The sequence below is a fragment of the Pithys albifrons genome, chromosome 8 (assembly GCF_047495875.1).
Source record: "Pithys albifrons albifrons isolate INPA30051 chromosome 8, PitAlb_v1, whole genome shotgun sequence".
Lineage (NCBI taxonomy): Eukaryota > Metazoa > Chordata > Aves > Passeriformes > Thamnophilidae > Pithys > Pithys albifrons.
Genome location: NC_092465.1, coordinates 32,519,755 through 32,539,727, shown reverse-complemented (window position 1 = coordinate 32,539,727; position 19,973 = coordinate 32,519,755). Strand labels below are relative to the sequence as shown.

Below are 19,973 nucleotides of genomic sequence, written 5' to 3'. Positions count from 1 at the left end.
GCAATATGTGCATTGGCTCTTTGTTCACTGTCTTCAGCATTACATATGTGTCACAGATGGACTGCAGTCAATTCACCCAGTGGTATCTGAGAGGCCTAAAACTAAGCCCCAGCTGAAACTGAGGCTGTCACTATTGAACTCTCAACCTGTATAAAGCCCAGAGGTGTCACTGTACAGCACTTTATATGGATCAAACACACAGTAAATATGGACAATTCCATGTAATCTCTCCATTCCATACTAATTGCATTGACAGGAGAGGTCACAAAAGAAGTGTTCAAAAGATCTACCCTCTTTCATGATTTTGGCACTATATAAAACACACTTAACCATTTATTTCTTTGGGCCATGAAAATACCTTTGCACCAGCTGCTCCAATTTCACCTTTTGGACCATCGAGTCCTTTCAATCCCTGCAAGTTATAAAACATTGGAGAAATTGCATTTATATATGTACATACAGAGAGAATTCCTAGTATTATTGTTAAAGTAACTCGATACTAAAGTGTTAAGAATGGATCTGAGGTGGTAAGAGTAAGAAAGGAAAAAAAGAAAGAAAAAAACAGATGGAATAAAGTTTTTAAACATTTCCTAAATGGAAACCAGTTGTACAAGGTACATTTCCTTGGATTTGGTTTCCTTTTTAAAACAAGAAAGTTTTTTAAAAAATCCTAAAACAACAAGGAGGAGGCTCTGAGCCATAGGAAACCTATTTATACGTCCCCAAAGTAAAATTCTGGCCAAAAAACTTCGTATTTTGTAATCACTCCATGTTGCAAACATATCCACCTCTCTAGTTCCCCACCCTAATGCAACTTTTGCCAGCCAAGTGAGAGAACTGTCAGGTTTGCGCCTCCTGAAGTTTGGCAGGGCTCAGGAGATCTCCTTCCAGATTCCCAGAACAGTTGAAAAGAGAGTGAGGAAAGCACTTAAGAATGTAACACAGAGGTCAGCTTAAAGGGGAAGAGTGCTGGTTTTCTGCAAGGCCCTCTTTCTCTCAAATGCCAGTAATTCTGCTACAGGCTTGCCTGTAATGTGGTCAAGTTCCACTCAGATAAAAAAAAAAAATCTTTATATTGAAATTGCCTGGAAATTACATCTGTAAGCAGCAGGAAAGTCTTGTCTCTTACCCGGTGACCCTTGAGACCCGGGAGACCAGGAGCACCAGGAAAACCTCGAGGGCCCTAAGGTGGAAAAAGGAAAACCACAAATAATACCCTCATTTCTACAGATAAGCCCAGCAATAATGCTGCTAACAGGGATGAGGTTGGCAGCAGTGATACTAACACTGCTACCACTCCTTCACCTTGGTGACACAATATAGTAAGGCAGGGAATTTGAGTTTGATAATCTCAGCATTACGCACATTTTCACTGATATTAAAAGCTTTATAATTTATATCAATGTATGATCAAACATCAAATTCCAACAGAAGAAAATAAAAGGGATGGTACATCAAGTTTTGAGTCTTAATATGGATAAACATTAATTAAACAGATCAAAACTCAGAGCTATCATTTAAAATAAAAACTCAGAACTGCAAACTGTACATGGTCTTTCAGAATATGTCAGTCAAATAGCATGCTTTTAAAACACATTTAGCAACTAAACCAAAGTTATCTTGCACTGGGTTTCTTACCCAGTTTCCCAGGAAAGACTAGGTAATGGAAAGGAGCTGTGTTAGAATATTGATCATATGAATTTGTAATAGAAATCATATTAACAGCTCCATACTCTCAGATAACAGGAATTCAGCAAAACTGATCTGCAGCCTGTGAGCTAACACACGTACTTCAGAAATTGAATGGCAGAGCCTTGCACTAATGAATCATTAGGATGATGTGATAAGTAATCAGAATCATATAATGACATAAGATTATGCTCTTACTGGAGACCCTGGAAATCCAGGCTCACCGGTTTGCCCTGGTCTACCAGGTTCACCCTAAGGAAAGAAGAAAGAAAAAAAAAACAACAAAACCACGTTAAAATAGGAAAAAATGTGAAAATTAACTTCTCTTAATACTCTTCCATTCAAATAAATGAAGGCATTCACATCAGTATTATATATCTTGTCTTTAAAACAAGTGCACACATGCCCACCAAATGTGCATTAGAAACATTAACTTAAGAAAGGTTTTTAACCAAGAATTGTGGGCACTGAAGGCTGAGCCCACAGTGCATCCCAGCATCACAAGAGGGCGCTGCCACGTAGTGTTCCTGAGAATGAGGAAACCTTTTGTCATCCTCACCCAGCACCAAATTGCTTTAATTTCCCACTGCAACAGCAATCTAAAACTGCCTCCATTGCAGCTTATTGCTTGCCTTCTGTTCAAATGTTTTAAAATGTGTATAACTTCATCCTAGTCAGCAACTATCTTCTGTGTATTGCAATTAAAGACACCCATAGAGACACTGGAAATGAAGGAAGTTCTTAGAGCAGTGTGAAGATTAAGCTTCCGTGCCCCAAGAATTCACTGATTCCAAGGATTCTTCAAAGTCCTTGTACAATGTAATGGGAATGGAGCTATTACACAAACTGTGATGATTTTTATACTAAAATACCTGCAACCTACAGTTTTTAACTAATTTCCAAACTATAAATTACAGTCCAGATGGATTTAGTGTGCTTTGCAAACAAATAATATACACATACCAGGAAGTTCCTAGGCTACTGTTATGCAGTACATATACACTTATGTGACAGGTATAATACATATGTTTTACATATATGTGAACATACACGGGTAGAGTAATAAAATCTGTTATGAATATAACAAATTATCACGAATTTTACGGTATTAAATACTAAAATCTCATTGTCCAAATGCATGTATATGCTACCATTACAGTTCTTCTAACTTATCCTGTGGTTCCAAGAGAAGATAATTGCCCTATTGTGATATATTTCCATGTTTGATTTCAAGAGACATCTTAGTTAAGAACTGACTGAGGCAAGAAGTAACAAAGACCTGGTGCTATTAGGCCTTAGGTATGATGGTGACATCTAAGAAAAAGAGAGGGGCTTGAAAGGGCTGCCAAGTTTCACAGTTATGACACTGCATTTAATGAGGGGTCTGATTACACAGGAAAGAAAACAGATAATAGTAGTTACAACAGACACATCTGCTGGTTAGTCACTGTCTCACAGATGCCGATGTTTGCTTTATTAAAAGTAAACCAAGATACAAATAATAACAAACTTACATCTTCACCAGGTTTGCCTGGAGGTCCCTCTGGTCCACGAGAACCTACTGGTCCCTAAGAAATAAATATACTTATTAAGAAGTCCATTTAGCCATCACTAAAATACCTATTTGCTCCATTTCAAAGTCTGATTTTACAAAAATAGATGGACAAAGAACAAATTTTACGCTTAAGCACATTTGCTTAATTTTGTGATGCTCTTTCTAACCATCCTGCCCTGAGAAATGTGCATTATATTACATGAAAATATAGGATGGATTCTTCAGAAGGAAAAAAATACATTAAAAATCACAGTTGCTGTTGCGTCAGATCTTTGGCTCTTGTTTTACTTTTGTATCATTTTTTTGCCTAAAAACCCAAACATTCTTATCATTCTTCGTGTAAGTTTCACTACCAGATATGGTTTTACCAGTGCTTAACCATCCTCCGGTCTCTGCTGGAAAAGGATCATTTATAATATAATCATGCCTGTGCACATTCAAAACAATTCAAATTCACTGGTCCTTGCTTTGAACAACACAACTCTTCACTGAAGTTATGTAATAGTTGAAACAGCATGGAAAAAAAACCCTGTTCTCAAACAAAAAGGCACAGCAAATCGGCAATTTTCTTGTAGAAATGTTTGCAATTATTGGTCTTACCATAGGTCCCGGATCCCCAGGTTCACCAGGTGGGCCTGTGGGGCCTGCACCACCCTAAAATTAACCAAAGATTAATAAGGCTTCAAATTCCAAAAGGAATTATAAGGATATAAATTAAAAACCATGACCAGGAAAATCACAGCCCATGGGAGCATCTGGATTCTAATTCAGAACCAGTTCACATTTCAGTATGAGTGAAAGTTGGATCCTAAAAACACTGATGCTGTAGAGAAATCCTGTGCCATACACAAATCCCACTGGAAACTTAAAAGCATGCCAATAGCAAAACCAGAACAGTCACCATTTTCATCGCTGTTCCCTCATTAAAAAATAATATGTGTTGGGTTAAAACCTTGTTAAAGGCCTAAAACCCATTCTTTTTGAGCTAATTCCTGTGTATAGAGTACATCTGGAGCAGAGCTCTTTAGAGCAGCTTGTTGAAATTCCCCTCTAGATGGAGAAACATTCGATCACATGTCACCGGAGATGGACATTGCCCCAGAGGTGAACACACATTGATTACTATGAGTTTTGCCTTTATCTGATCAGTTATCTCAAATTCCTGAGGTGAAGTACTTACTTGTTTTCCTTGAAGACCTTGAGGACCCCTTGGACCCACTGGACCCTGTCAAACACATAGTTTATTACACACTGAAAACACCTTTTCCCAAGCAACATTCACCCTACAAAGACAGCAAAAAGGCCCGAGAGTGACCTCCAAGACAATACTTCTATGGTCAAACCCTCAGGAAGGCTTTTACTCAGAAAAGAAGTGTTATGAAATGCACATAGAATAAAGCCTTCAAACTTAAAAAGTCACAGAAGTGTAATTTCATGAACAGCCGAAAATATGGGCTTGCTCACTTTCTGAAAAATCAGTCTCTGCAATCAGTCAGATTGTTTCCATTGAAAAAAAAATGTAGTAACAAAAGAAGAGTTGGGGGGAATAATCTTCCCTTGAAGGGAGTCTCATTACTCAGATGAATCTCATAATGGAATCAATGACCAAATAAATTAATCCTGGTGTTCTCAGCCATGAGCTGAGAAGCAGCAATGCAAGGATGTGTTTAAATGTCTCATACAAACCACCAACACAGCTTCCAAATGGTTGTGGTTTGTTACAGAAAGTTCTGATTTTCCCTTAGAAAGTTTTATGAGATTGTTGGGAAAAATCTCACTCTTAATTGTAATTCGTAACATGAAATAAATATTCTCTTGTTTGAAAATAGTTACAAACTTATCTATAACAGGCAACAATTTGCATTTTGACAAAGGTGAAGATTTTATGTCTTCTACAATTAATTAATTTTAAATAATTCTTATGAAGTAGATGTAGAAGAGTTAGTCATAGGCCATTTAAAAATCTAGTCAGCATTAGAAGCAAAACAGTGTTTCAGTTGTCTGTTACTCAGTTTACAAGGAAACGAATAAAAGATGTCACATAACATAATCAATCAATTCAAAGACAGCAACTGAGTGCCAACTGACTTTAGTGGACTTTGTGTAAGGCCTTATAGAGACATAGATATAATAATAATAAAATTAATCATGTTTGAGAATGACAAAAGAGGCAGTACAAGAAATGCGAGATAAACAGAGTAAAAGGATTAAGCAAAACAATGAAGGGCAACAAAGTAGGACAGACTTATGGCACAAATCATTGTACGTGCACAAAGCAAATTCACTGGAGAAAGACATTCAAAGAAAAGTCAATCCTAAGGCAAAACATCAGATTATCTTTAGAACCTTTCATATGGTATTGAAACTGATTTTGAAGGTTACTAATGGGGACTTGGCTGGGTAAGATTCAGGTAAGCAAACTCAGGGAGAGCACAATCACTAAAGGATTGTTTCCTTAAGAATAAATAAACATATATTAGCAAAGAGGATAACACTATTTCCAAGATATCAATCATGAAGAGATAATACTCAAAAACAACCCCAAGGGTTCTAGCAGAGAAAGCTTAGGATGGTGAAAGAGCTTTCAGTGATGGTAAAAAATTTCAGTGTTAACCATTAAGCCCCCAGTGCACTAAAAGTAAAGGACATATCGAAAACATGAGGGATGCCAGTGGTAAAACAGTATCTGTGGAGAAACAGGATGTCTGTCTTGAAAGCATGGATTTCAGTTAAGAGCAGGTTTTTGAAATATTTTTTAACTACTACCAAAAAATAATGTCTTTGATATCACAATGTGAAAAGAAAGCTTCAAAGTCACATGTTTGTTTATTCTGCTTTGTGTTACACCTGACAATTTTCAGTTAATCTGCAGTAAGTCCAAATATAAGAAACAGAAACTCAGGAGCTGTCCATTCCTGTACCTGTTAGTAGCTGCTATATTTCAGAAGTAGGGAAGGAAAACCACAAGGTGGCTAGAGGTGGGAAGAAAAAGGCTTTAATTTAATAGAACGATGGTTTTTCACTTTTTTTTTCCAGATGCTGTGCAAAACTGCAGTGAATATACTGTACATCCAGGTTCTAGAGGCATAGGAAGCCCTCTGGGTTTTAGTAAGCGCACTCACTTCCACCCTGCCTTACAGTAAAGGACTAATCTGGTCTTACCACTGCACCAGGCATCAGTCCCATCTGACTACCAAGTCCAGATTTCTCATCCAGTCCTGCCATCTGAGCTGCAAATGGCTGAAAAAATAAAATGAGTGATTTTAGCTGTAGTTCATTGTCATAGTTCATAAGGCAAATCCACGTAACTACATTTTCATTATTTGCCTTGGCTTTGCAGTGCCAACAACTAGAATCCAATTTTAATCACTAAAACAGAATTTGTCTCTCTTGCAAATTTGAAGTGTTTAAATCTTCAAAGACCAGGTGAATATATCATTCTGTACTCTAGTTCCACTTTTACATTAAACAAATGGGAAAGTTACCTAAAAAGACGAAAGCATCCCATGAAATTAAGCAATTTTTTCATGACCATCAAATTTGAATCACACCTTAACTTCACTTGCAATATTCCTTCATGTCTTCTAAGCCTTTCCTTTGTTTCCACTTACTTTTCTTCAACTTCGGAAATATCTTAAGGTTGAAAAAGCCCATAACGGATTTTATAAATTGCAAATCAGAATTTTTAAGCATGTTGCCCTTATCCAGCAAAGGTGAAAGCCATTGCTGTTCCTGCCAGTTCACAGAGACCAATGAATGAGAGCAGGGAGAAACTTCAGTGCCCTCCTTCTGGAAGCACATAGTTGAAATCAACAGTTTTATTTTACTTCACTCAGTACTAGATCCTCACTCATGGCAGACCAGAGTTTACAGTGCCTGAGAACGAGCAACAGCTCAAACATAGATTCAAGTCTTCTAAGATTTATCGTTTGTTCCTCATCAAATTGGTCTCCAAACACACTTTCCACAAGGCTGGAGATTATCTGACTTCAGAGACAGGAATACACACAAAAAATGTATTAGACCTCTGGCCACACCTATTCTTCCATATTTTATATAGGGTAATGGCCTAACACCCATTATGCTGCTTCTGTGATTCTATGAGATTCGTGTCTGCTGAAGATACTTCCTTGGGCTTAATCTGCTGGATTCAGTACTATTTTGAGATGTGGTTAAGTCATGAAACACTGCCCAAAGTTGCAAGCCATTGGCCTAACATCAATATTTCAGATTTTTGTCAGTATAACTAATTTTTTTTTCAGTAACACCACTGGACTAATGGGTGAAAAACCAAAACAGGCACATTCCAAACTGCAATAAATGTGTAACAGAACATACTTGAGAATTTCAAATATGTATTTAATTATCAATCATAATTGATGTCCAAAAGAAGAAAGAGAAGAAAAAAAATTTTATAGAATCACAGACTATTCTGAGTTGGAAGGGACCCACAAGAATCATCAAGTCCAACTCTTAAGTCAATGACCCACATAGGGGATTGAACCCATGACCTTGGCATTATTGCAACCAACTTTTAACCAACTGAGCTAATCTCACGGTCTTGCAGAACAACTTGTCAGCATATATGGCTGATTAGCATTGCCTTTTACAAACAAAATTCTTACTTGAATCTTCTCAGTGTTGGTCTGAATAATTCCAGCAAGAAGCATAACCAATCACATTTTCATTTCTCTTACTAGTTATTTTGTCACTAATAATTAAACTTATTTTTCTCTTTTCTATATTCCTAATCTGGTGCACTAGTTGCCCTATAATATTTCTCAGATTCCTCAGCTTTACATTAGCTGGAATTAACAGAACCTAGTGACAGTTTTAGATTTGGGCAGTTTGGCATTTCCAGATCCCAAAAGCCACTTTGAAAGATGTGTCCTTTCCGAGGTTTCTCACATTCAACTTGTCCCAGGTTTTGGCACAACTTGCAGTGCCAGTAGCTGCTGGCCCTCATGCTGGGATATGGAAACTGTAGGCACAGCACTGCATGTTCACTGACCCAAAGGGCAGTTACTGTCTGTACCATGTGGGTGTGATCCACACGCACTCCACTTTCTCCTAAAGCCAGTGTAAAACTTACCCTGCTTATTCCATCTGGTCCTGGGTGAGTGGGATGCCCTGGAGGACCAGGGTCACCAGGCTGGCCAGGGATACCAGGTTCACCATCAATCCCTTGAGGACCACGAGGACCCTAAGAGAAAATCAGAAATTCCAAGTGTGCAAAGTGTTCACTGAAATCACAGTAACTGGCAAGCAACTTACTCTTTGTGATAAACCTGTTTTTCTAAAGAAAGATCTTCAAACAAACAACATCCCTCAAGACCTGTTTCTGTCTTCAAATCATTGGCTAAAATTAATTATGAATTCAACATATAATTGAATTGCAGTAATTTCTATCACAGGTTCCTTTAGAAAACCAGGATTCCTATCATTCCGTACTAGATCATACTATTCCTGAGAAATTATTTGGCTTTGCACACAATACAGAATAAAGTGAATTTACTTCTAAAATACATACAGCTCAGATTAGTGCACACGCATACACATGCTTAGGAAACTTCAGATTTTTACAGACTACTGACATAATGAATGGTTTAGCCAGCTCATACCATTGATGAATTCTCAGCACAGTTACAATGCCAGAAATGCAGAATAAGTTATCCAGTGTCAATGTTATCTTTAGCTAGTATTTACAGACTAGGCTAGGAGCCCATCCTGTGGTTCTCATTTTGATCACCCACTCTTGACTCCTAAACTGCATTCATTTTAATTCATGTAAGAACTAAAATTAAATACAGAAGCAGCTAATAAAACATAGTGGAACAAACTCAGTAGTAATAGGGCCAATAAAGACATGTCCATTCATAAATAAAGATGTTAAAGTGCTTGTCACTGCTGATTCTTTCATTAGAATAAAATGCTTGACTACGGCGAAGAAGTTTCATACCGTATAATGAACTCTCCTATTTTAAGGATCCTTACACATAAAACTTTAGAAGCCTGGCTGAGTGAGTCATCTTTACAGACACAATTAATAATCAGACAGACTTCTTGAATTTCCATGAGACGAGGACTGTGTCTGCAACATATTTCAGTGGAATTTTTGTCTGAACTAGCATGGTTTGAACTAGCACAGTTTGCAGAATGACTTGTGAATAGATGGTATTCTGAAACAAATGAGAAGATTTGTGCGTGTTGCATGGAAGGGGAATGTTCTAGTGAAAAACTTGATTATTTAATATCTCTTTTATAAACACAAGCACACACTGCCAAACCTAAAAGTACTTATTGTCCAAAGGAGGAAAAGAATTAGTTACCTAATTTTGTTTGTTCTCAAAATAATAAGAAAATGAAGCTAAGCATTAGAGAAAAAAAATCCACAGTTGCCTACAAAGAATTTAGCAAGATGATTTTTAATATCCAAACAAAACACCTTAGCAATATCTAATCAAGAAAATGGTCCTTTTTTCATTTCTTTTTAGAATAGGACCTACTTTTTATTTACCACAAATCAACCTGCTTCAAGAGAAGCATGTTTGTATTTGCAGGTGGCAACTAAGCAGTGGTATATAACCAATGTAAGTGTTTTTTAATAAAATCTTGATTTTTTTTATCTATTATCTATTTATATGTATATAAAACCCCCTTCATTCTCTTCCACCTCTTCAATGAGGTTGGAAAAAAAAAGGGAAAAGGAAAAATTCTCAGAAATGCCACGAGGTGGCACCGTTTAAACACACAACTTTGCATTCTGGCCCCACTGCTGCTGCTGCTGGTCAGGAAACTCTCGACGGGTTTGCTTGTAATCGAATAAAAGGAAAATGCAGCTCGTGGTAGAACACTCTCAAGCTTCGATTATTTAAAGTGCTACTGCAATTACAATCGAGTGCAGATCCGTATGGAAAGCAGAACATATGAATGGTTCTGAGGGTGCCAAAGTTTATTTCCTGCCTTCAAACGATCATTTGTAAACACCTAAAATGTTATGATGCTCCAAAATCTAACCTTCCTAGAAACATTTTGCAAATGCAGACGTGCCATTTCCTTGCAAAGCATTTGATATAAAAAACATGCCAACACTCCTGAATTCATTTTACATTCCAAGGGTCTTGCTTTTGTAAAAGACAGAGATCCACAGCAAGGCTGAGTTCCTACTGATCACTAGTCAGCAGGGCCTCATTTAAAGAACAAAAGAAAATAATAACCTGAAGATACAAACAAACAGCTTGAAGTGTCTATTGCTTTTAAAACATCCCCAGTCAGTAAGGTGTTTACCCAGATTGAGTTCATAAAGACAGTCTGTACTGTACAAAGTTACCTGCCCCATTAGGGAGTTTCATAACATAAACTGCAGGTGTGAGCTAACATTTCTTTTCCACAAGTAAAAATAAAATTTCCTGCACTAGCAGTCACTCTCTATTTAGCAGCAGTGCTCTTCAGTCTCAGACCTACATTCTGACACACACAGCTCACTGGAACCTTTGGCATGACACTTTCAAAGCAGCTGACTGCTTCTCAACCCCTTGATATTCCCTGAAAGCAGAAATATAACCCGTGTCAAAGAACTCAAACCCTTTTACAGCCTTTTGGTGCTTGTACTCGTCACTCTGTAGAGACACGCAAAGGATGCTTGGCAGGGATAGAAATTATTTAGCATCTCATTGACAATACTGCATATTAGGAAAGCACTTCAGACACAGTCTGATTCAGAAAACACAGCCCAGGTTCCTCTGCACAAAAAATTTCATAATTACTCCCAGATTTCTTTTAAACATCTTGATATTCATTCTTCAGACAAATGTCTTACGCTGATCTAAAGAGCAGCAGTGGCTTGGCAATCATCTCAAAGAGATTACACACTCACTCCACTGCTTTAGAAAAGTCATTACCATCTACAGACAACAGGCACACACTGGGAGAACAGTTCAAGAATCTGTTTTAGGCCTGTGTCTAACCTCAGTATGGGCTTGCTTTCTCCTGAGGGATAGGAAAATATCCACATTGAAATTACAAGGATACGACTCTAAGATCTGCTTTTAGCAGCTCCTGCTCTTTGCCCTAGATTTTTCAAAAGGAACATGTCATCTTGGGTATTTTCAGCACTCCTCTTTGGCCTTTCTGTGGTTCTCCACATGCAGACACCAAAATTCCTTCATGAAGTCTTTATTTCCACTGAACAATCCTGATTATATTTTTCACCAGCATTCCAACAAATGTAGTCACATCTTAACTCCTGCTAACTTCCTGAGCTTTGTCTTTTCTGAAATGCTCTGGGCCACACAGCTCACACTGCCTCTGCTGCACAGTAGTCACCAGCAAATAGTCAGTGAGTTCTGAAACGGGAACATGATCCAGTTTTGTCTAGGAATGCTTGTTGAGAACGTATGGCTTTTAGTGGAAACATTGCTAAATCTCTGTCAATTCTCTCAAAACATTCACATTTCAAGCTACCCAGCAATGGTGAAATAGAAATAATTTCCTGTTTGTTACCTAGTTCCTGGAAAATAAGATAACAGTTTTGGTAGCTCTAGAAGACATAGAGAGAGTTTACAGATATCTAATCTTTTGAGGTTAGTTTAAGTACTTTATTTCTGAGATATTTAATAACTTACAGGTCTTCCCTTTGGTCCTCGTTCTCCTCGTGGACCTTGTGAGCCTGGAGGTCCCTAAAAGAAAGATCAGAAATATTAAGCACCTTGTAAACTAGCTAATGATTAATAAAGCTCTGAAAATATGAAATACAATGTTTATTTGAAAAATAATTTGGGGGGGAGGGGGTTCCACATCATCTTAAAGAAAACATATAATCACCAAGTATTCAATATTTCATCTCAGTTGTACATTGCCTGAAGGGAGTAGAACCAGTATGCAGAGATCTACGAAATGGTGTCATCTCTCATGTGCTCCATTGATCAACTCAGCAAAGGGTTTCTGAATGCTGGAGGCTCTCCATGAGGAGCTGCACAGGTGTGAGACACCCTTCATGCTAGTACAGAACTGCTCTCTGCTCAGCCACAGCTGGGGAGCATCCTGCAGCTCCTCCTCCTCCTGCTGGATGCCTGCTGGAGACACATTCCCCAGTATCCACCTGGCATGAAGGTTCTCAGACATGCAGGTGCCACAAGCAAAATTCCATTCCCTTAGGATGGGCTAAGACTCAGAAAAACATCCCATAATCTTCTCGCCTCCTCAAACACAACAGCTGTGCAGACAATACCCACTACAGGCATGGAGGAGTCCTACTTCACATCATCCCCCAACAGGAAAAAAGAGTGGCAGAAAGTGGCAAATGCCACCATCAGAGAAACAGGAGATCCAAAAGTACTCACAGCTGGTCCTGGGCGGCCTCGTATTCCTGAAACCTGAAGCATGCAATAAAAATCACAGTTACTACACAACATTATGGCTGTATTTGTCATGACGGCCCTATAGCAAATTAGTTATTGAAAAGCAAATAACAAGAGAGGAAATTAAAGTATCAGGCAAATTATAAGGTTTTTTAGGGGGAAGAAAAAGAAAAAAAAGAAAAAATCCACTGGTTATTGCTTTCCAGTTTAGACTGTTTTTATAAGAAATATGAACAAAATCTTGGATGTATTATTGTTATTCTAAAAAAAAAATAAAAATAAATGCATAAGTGAATTACAGTGATTTAGGCTCAACCTATCATTTTTTAAAATCTATTTTGTCTTCACACTAGATAGGGATATTAATTTACCATTACACCTCCATGTAAATCTAACTATAAAAATAAAGATTATGGCAACTTTAACTCAATGAGAACTTTTCCCAAAATTGACAGGAAATTCTGATGTTACATAGTGAAACTGTGTACTTAATTCCATTCCTTTTATTCCTAGGTTGTACATTCTTGTTGTATTTAATTCATTCAGTACTGCAATTCTGCTTTAAAGCACTAAAATGAACACTTCCAGGGTGTGCTGACAAAAGAAGAAAAACACACACTTACAGGAGGCACTACTCCAGGTTCTCCTTTTTGTCCCTGTAGGAAAAAGATACAAAAACATCAGATGGCAGAATAGAAGTGCAAGTACAATTAACGGTACACCAGTTTCATCAATGCCATCCTTGTGACTGTGACAAAAACTAAGACTGCTCTAAGGATACAATCAGACTAAATTAAAGTACCTGTGACAAATAATCCATAGTATTTCAATGGCTATGGACACTGATTACATGAAGGGTATAAATTAACATCTTCTCTAGCTGCATAGCATGCTATCTGAAAGAATAATCAAACTAAAATATATCTTGACGCTTTTGTGCTTGAACTGGTACAAAGTGCTAGAAAATATGTAGAAGTTCTGTTGTGGGATGATTTGATTCATACAAAATGCAGAGCCCAAGGCAGCATTCAGATTCCATTTCTTCAAGATATTAAATTAGAATTTGTATCATTAAATCTATGGACATGAAAATCCTTCTGCAGCCTAGGGACAGAATGATATTGCAGAGCTTCACAGGGAAGGACAATGGTGTTTGCCAATTGACTTTTCTTTGAGCTGAGTGTGTTGACAATGATGACATGTTACATCAAATCACTGGGTTTAAACCTATTGGTGGTAACTGGTTTTGTAAGGAAAAAAAGAAGACTTTGCAAAGATAAAACATTTTCTGCCTTGCTTATCCAGTAACAGTCCCTTTTGTTTCCATAAACTATCTCTGCTTGGAGAGCACTCAGTGAGTGTAAATACCTGATCACCTAAAAAGTATTTCAATTATTTGTTGTAGTTGCCTACATTTATCAGAATGCATTTTAATGTCTTTTGTAAGAACACATCTTCTCTTTGTTTAATTGCATATGATGAGAGATGCTGCCCACAAAACCATGGCTCTGGGCAGGAGCACATTGTCCTGCTGCCTGCTGGGCAGCTCAGCCTCAGCACAAAAGCCAGCTGCAGGCTTTAGTAGTTCACTATCTAATGACCTTGTGGTTCCTTCCCTCAGTCTGTAGCACTGCTAGAAGTGAAACTACCAAACTACTCAAACTGGAATTCTTTTGATGTAGGCGGCAGGGATTTTCAGCCAGGGGATTCTCTATATTAAGATCAGGAGTTTTGCCTGCATCCCAACATTTTTTCCATGTGGACTGCAATATCCCTAGCCACCAAAGAAAACCAAAGGAAAGAATTAAGTGTTTTTAACTAACATAGCTTATATATGCATCTTTTGTGATGTGCTCCATGGAGATACAAGAGTCTGTCATATATTTAAAAAAAAAAAAAGTGAAGGAAATCTTACCTTTCTTCCTCTACCTATGAAAAAGGACAAAAGAAGAAAAGAAAGGAATTAATGTTTTTACTGAGAGACACAGTAAGGGTTGAGTGAAAGTGTTGCAGTGAGAGCCATCCCCAATCCTGGATGCACAGATGATGCCTGCAGGGAGCTGGGAAAGTTCTCAGGGAGACACACTCCCTTGCTTAGGTGTGAGGAATCAGAACAGTTTGCCGTGATGCCCCCCCGCCCCCTCTATTTCTCAGTCTTTTTACTCATTGCGCAGAATAACGAAAACCACATGGGGAAAGCAGAGCATCTTATGAAGAATTTTGAGATGCTGCCTAATTATTGACAATGAAGTCAAAGGAAGCTTTATTACTGACTCCAACACAAGCAAGGGTGATGGATCCACAACATATTTCATTGTATTTTTCAAAAGACAAAGCTGACAGAGGGATTTTTGACCTTTTCTTGTTTGAAAAGCACCTGCAGTATCAAGTGCCTGCATTCAGAGCCACATAGCCACACTCATGCCCACAAAAATCCTCCAGATGAACATTTTATCAATACCTCAAATAGCAGTGAGAAATTCTGGAATTATCCACACTACTTTTATATTTGCTGGGTGTACCCTGTTGATGTTGGCCTAATGTCTCCCAAAACACAGCAGGATGCACAGCCTTTTTAATAAAGTTCACCACGTCTTGCCCCATTGCTCAATTACACAAGTCCCTTCTTTGGTCTTTGTCACTATTTTATTCTATATTGAGCTAATCAACAGCAATTACATCTCCTGAAGAAATTTATTACTATACATAGAATGTAATTCAATGCACAGTATTATGTAGCATTAATTGCAAGGTAAGAAATTTTCTTTTAGAAAAATTAAGGAGGGATTGCTTTATCCAAGTCTTTTCAGGAAGAAGAAATGGACTGGAAAGGACATAATCTTTAATGTATATAACAGACAGGATGCAAAGAGGGGGTCAACAATACTTCATGCTCATTTTATTTTTATGTCTCAAAAAAGGATCCATGGGGAAACACTTTACACTGTTTACATTTATTCATCTACTAAAGGGCCCCTTAATTGAGACTTTTTTTAAAAAAACACTAATTTTATTATATATAGCTATGTGTACAGTATAGATTTATCTTAATACATTCATTATGCACATTTATCTCAATATATTTATCTTTCAGTTTAAGATGAACCACAAAAAAAGCCAGAATTCAGCCTCCTTGAAATATCAAGATGGAATTCAAATCAACCTTTTAGCTGTAAAGCCATTTGGACTTACATACATAGTCTAAAGAAAACTGCTTCCAGAGTCAGCTCTGGTGCATCCAAAGAAGGAAGATAACTGTTGAGTACCTACTATTGTCAGATTTACACTTTCACCATGAAACACTATTAGAAGCATTAATATAATGAGGTTTCCTAGCTCTTTGGGCTGTCACTCCTTTCAAAAAAGCAAACTAGAAAGCGATCTTACCAATGGTGGGATCAAAATCTCGTGCTGTGTGGGGACACACAGGACAGCACTCTCCCGGGGGCACCTGTGGATTCTCACACTCCAGCAGATCCTGACACTGGATTTCATCGCAAAGAATTGCTCCGTTGTCACAGACACAGATTTGGCACGGTGAGGGCTTCCAAATATCCCTGTTCAGGTACATCTGTCCATTCTGAGTGCAGGCTATTTCTTCAACGTCTTCTCCTGGGACAGAAGAGAGAATATACAACACTTTTTCCAACCATGAAATGAAAGGAGTAGGTCTGGAAAAGGGAAGAGCACATCTGGAGATGAGAAGCAGCACCACAAACACAGAGAAAACAGGGCACCAGCATAGCTGAAGCTGATACTAAAGACCTTAAAATATCAGTCATCTCATAATTCTTTCATATTTTACCACCTTATTTCTTGGTCACAAACAAGTAAAACAGAGTCACCACAGAGTGCACAGTCCCCCTCCAGTATTAAATGAACTTTGCCTCACAAGTCTCTGGATGCCAGTCTGCTCAGTGGGGTACAAACTCTGCTTTGAGGAACTCCTGCTCATTCCCTTCTCTGTGTCACTGCTGTGCACAGGGTGCTGGAGAACTCTGCTCAGGGAAAAGACCCTGTGAGACTCTTGCATGAAATGGCACACACTGCCTGTGCCTTGCTGCAGCCAGACCTGAGACAATGCTGAACATACTCAGCAGTGGCTGAGCAAAAGAAAAACACCACCTCATTTATTGGGCAAGGTTTATTTATTGGGGAAGGTTTATTTAGTGGTGTAACAGAATGGCGAATCTTCCAAAAAGGACAGTCAGCCACAGTCCAGTGGCACAGTAGCACCCGCCGCAGGGTTGTTGCAGTATCTCCAGCTGAGCAATAAGAAGGTCCTCAAATTACTTATTTTGCTCAGTATTTATAATCAGGCTGGTCTGGACCTACATGATTACCCCAGCACACACATAAAATATTGATATGGTTATATATTAACTACATACAAAATGTCTCTTAAATATTTTACCTACATATGAAAGATGATCCTATGTCGCTATTTATGTCCACAGCATGGACTGACTATATGCACATGTTCCACCTATGGCACATATTCACACATTTCTATGGAGCTCATTCTATTTTATTGATGTTGTACGTCATTTTTAACGTAATCCCTTCCATTACAGAATGTTTACTTTCTTCCTTGCCTTACTACTATTAATTTTCTTTCTTTCCTTGGATTCCAATTTAGAATTAATCTCTTAGTAATCATTTAGAAATCCATTCTATATAGCTTTCGCTCTCTCCTCTACAAAAAATCTACTGTCACCAAGGTGAAACAACTTCTCTGGGTTGAATTTACAACTTAGAAATTTCAGAAATTTTCCTATTTGACTGATGGCAGCATCTAAGGGGACATAATTATCTGTCTGGGTACTGTTCTTACTGTCCATAGTTAAGTCTATGACTTTGTTTTCTTTCTACTCTGTAGGGAAACACATGAAATACCTGGATTTTTTTTTTAATCATGAGGTGAGTATATCTCAGTATCTTCTCCTAAAACTATAATACATCTAAGAAAGAATTAAAAAATCAAATGGAAATTTTATCTCATGTATCAAATGTTTTACAGAATGCCCTAGCAGCAAAATGGGATTTTTTCATTTTGTCATGACTATTTCATGCTCTAAACGAACACAAGTACCACAAAACCAATGAATTGTTCTCAAGCTGTCCCTAGACAATGTGTCACAACTTGTAAACCAAGAATCCCACTGCCAAGACACTCTCTGAGTCACACACAGCAAAGCTGTCACTCACAGTCCAAAATTATTCTCCTGGACCCTGAGACAGTCCAAAATTATTCTCCGGGACCCTGAGATGCTGCAGAAAAGATTAATCTTACCTGGGTGAGAACTTCATCTGATCACAGAAACCTTCCTACAAAAAATGTCTTTGAAACTGGGCAATCCAGTTAAACCCACTACTGAAAATTTCTCAGCAGGCCTAATTTCTAAGTGCTATAAGACTGTGAGTAGAGTCAATTAAATATATAGGAGACATTCCCTTGTTTTTTAAGAAAATCTGTTATTAGCGTAAGAATTCACAGTTGTAAGCACAATGTCAATTTCACTGTTCTATACATTTCTGCCCTAATTCAAAGCAGATGTAAACAGAAAATTACAAAGTAATAAATATGAACAGATTTGGAATTTCAGTTTTGTGCCTCAGCTCAAGCCCCGGTACTCCATCACTGTCAAAGCTCAGAGAAATGGAGCAGATGTGTCATTAACTGTTGCCTGCCATCACCAACTTGTGCAGCTTTCTAACAGAAGCTCAGATTGCAATTTTCACCAGCTCAGTTCCTCTTCAATCGCTTCATCACACCAACTGACAAGATGACTTGAAGAGATGCTGCAGAAGCTCAGGAGGAAATGTTTTCAGTGTGAAGTAAAGACATCAACCAAGTGTGCTGTACAGTCCATTTATGACACTGTGAGAATCATTTTCCAAACTGCAGATCACATTTTGGAAACCACTCTTCTTACTTCTCCCTTGTGAGCATGACATCAGCGCTGTCTGACATACTTAGCCTTTTCCCCCCAGATGTCTGGCATATGGTCTATGTCTTCTTTAACATATCCCCCTCAGAACTCGTTGTGCTGTTCAAAAGAGCAGCAGTTTGCATAAATGAAATTTCTAAGTTATTGAGCCCAAAGTCAGCATTCTGTCATAACTTCAAATAAACCACATAGCAACTGCTTTGGCAAATCAGAGCTGAGCCAGATGGTGGCTGGCTTCTGCCTGCATCCCGCTCAGCAGCTGGGAAAGAGGCAGACAAAGGCAGGGGGAAAAGCACATACCAGCTTAAGAAAGCATTCTAAGAAGTCTGCTTCCCTATCAGATTGCAGATATGCTGATGAAAAAAGCAAACAAGAAAATCCCCACAAAACCAAAACCAACCAAACAACAACAACAACAACAACAAAGCACCAAGAACCCCCCATACCTCATAACACTGCCAGAAAACAGTTTTCCATCTTTTGATGTTCACCTTTTTACATCTTTCAATTGTCCAGCTATAGAAGCTGGACTTCATTATCCTGATGAGTCCCTTCCCACTCAGTATATTCTATGATTTCTGCTGTGATTGCATTACACTGAGACAGTAACCTGAAAAGAGCAGCCATTTCAAAGCCAACTTATTTCTCAAGCACATTTTGACGTTTTACTCTCAGACCTGAACTGCTGACATGTTATCCAGCTACACCCAGACCAGCAAAGGCAGCAGAGGAAATTGTTCTACCATTTCCTCTCTGGCTTGGAAATGTGCAAGTTTGTTTAAATTACAGGAACCAACTTACAAACTCTTTATGTATCACATGTTCTTTCTGCCTCTGCAGTTGTAATACAATGTGTTGAATGGCTTGAGAAGTGGCTTTGGAAATTCTTAATGTGAAAAAAAAAATCTGCTAGCCCATTAACCAATGCCTTTCTTGCTGAAAAATGTACAACTCTAATTAGTATTGGACCTGACTAAAGACCCTGCAGGGTTGCCAATACATTGATGCTGGAGAAACTGAGTTTCAGAGCAGTCTGAAAATATGAAAGGCAAGGTAGGAGAAATACCAAAAAACATATTTAAGAACTCATTCATCCATGAGATGGCACAACCAACCTTCAGAGAGAAGATTGCAATGAAATGCACGTAATATTCTGCTGTATGTTGACATGTTGGAGTATAGATTTCACTTTAAAGAAATTCATTTATCAGAAGTCAAACAGCCAGTTATAGCTAACTTATTATTATTAGATCATCAGACTCTCTGGGACTACGTACCAACAGCTTGGAAGTAAAAAAACACACCAGGCACTGACATACCCAGGCCAGTTTGGTGTCAGCACTGAAACTGTACTAATTACTGGGGAGATGAGAGGGGCAGGGGACACGATACCAGCCACTAGATGGCTGTCAACGTCCA

The 19,973-nt window shown here is 38.2% G+C and overlaps 1 protein-coding gene across 1 annotated transcript in view; it reads right to left on the bottom strand.

Annotated features, from left to right (window-relative positions):
- Window positions 1–19,973, bottom strand: part of COL5A2 (collagen type V alpha 2 chain) — a 103,261-nt gene that overhangs the window by 33,125 nt on the left and 50,163 nt on the right. Inside the window, exons 2-14 of the mRNA XM_071561975.1 lie at window positions 15,991–16,215; window positions 14,519–14,532; window positions 13,227–13,259; window positions 12,586–12,618; window positions 11,869–11,922; window positions 8,337–8,447; window positions 6,407–6,484; window positions 4,425–4,469; window positions 3,845–3,898; window positions 3,204–3,257; window positions 1,888–1,941; window positions 1,130–1,183; window positions 359–412 (exon numbers count right to left, since the gene is read on the bottom strand). Coding sequence (XP_071418076.1) covers window positions 359–412; window positions 1,130–1,183; window positions 1,888–1,941; window positions 3,204–3,257; window positions 3,845–3,898; window positions 4,425–4,469; window positions 6,407–6,484; window positions 8,337–8,447; window positions 11,869–11,922; window positions 12,586–12,618; window positions 13,227–13,259; window positions 14,519–14,532; window positions 15,991–16,215 — 863 coding nt within the window. The remainder of the gene's footprint in view (window positions 1–358; window positions 413–1,129; window positions 1,184–1,887; window positions 1,942–3,203; window positions 3,258–3,844; window positions 3,899–4,424; window positions 4,470–6,406; window positions 6,485–8,336; window positions 8,448–11,868; window positions 11,923–12,585; window positions 12,619–13,226; window positions 13,260–14,518; window positions 14,533–15,990; window positions 16,216–19,973) is intronic.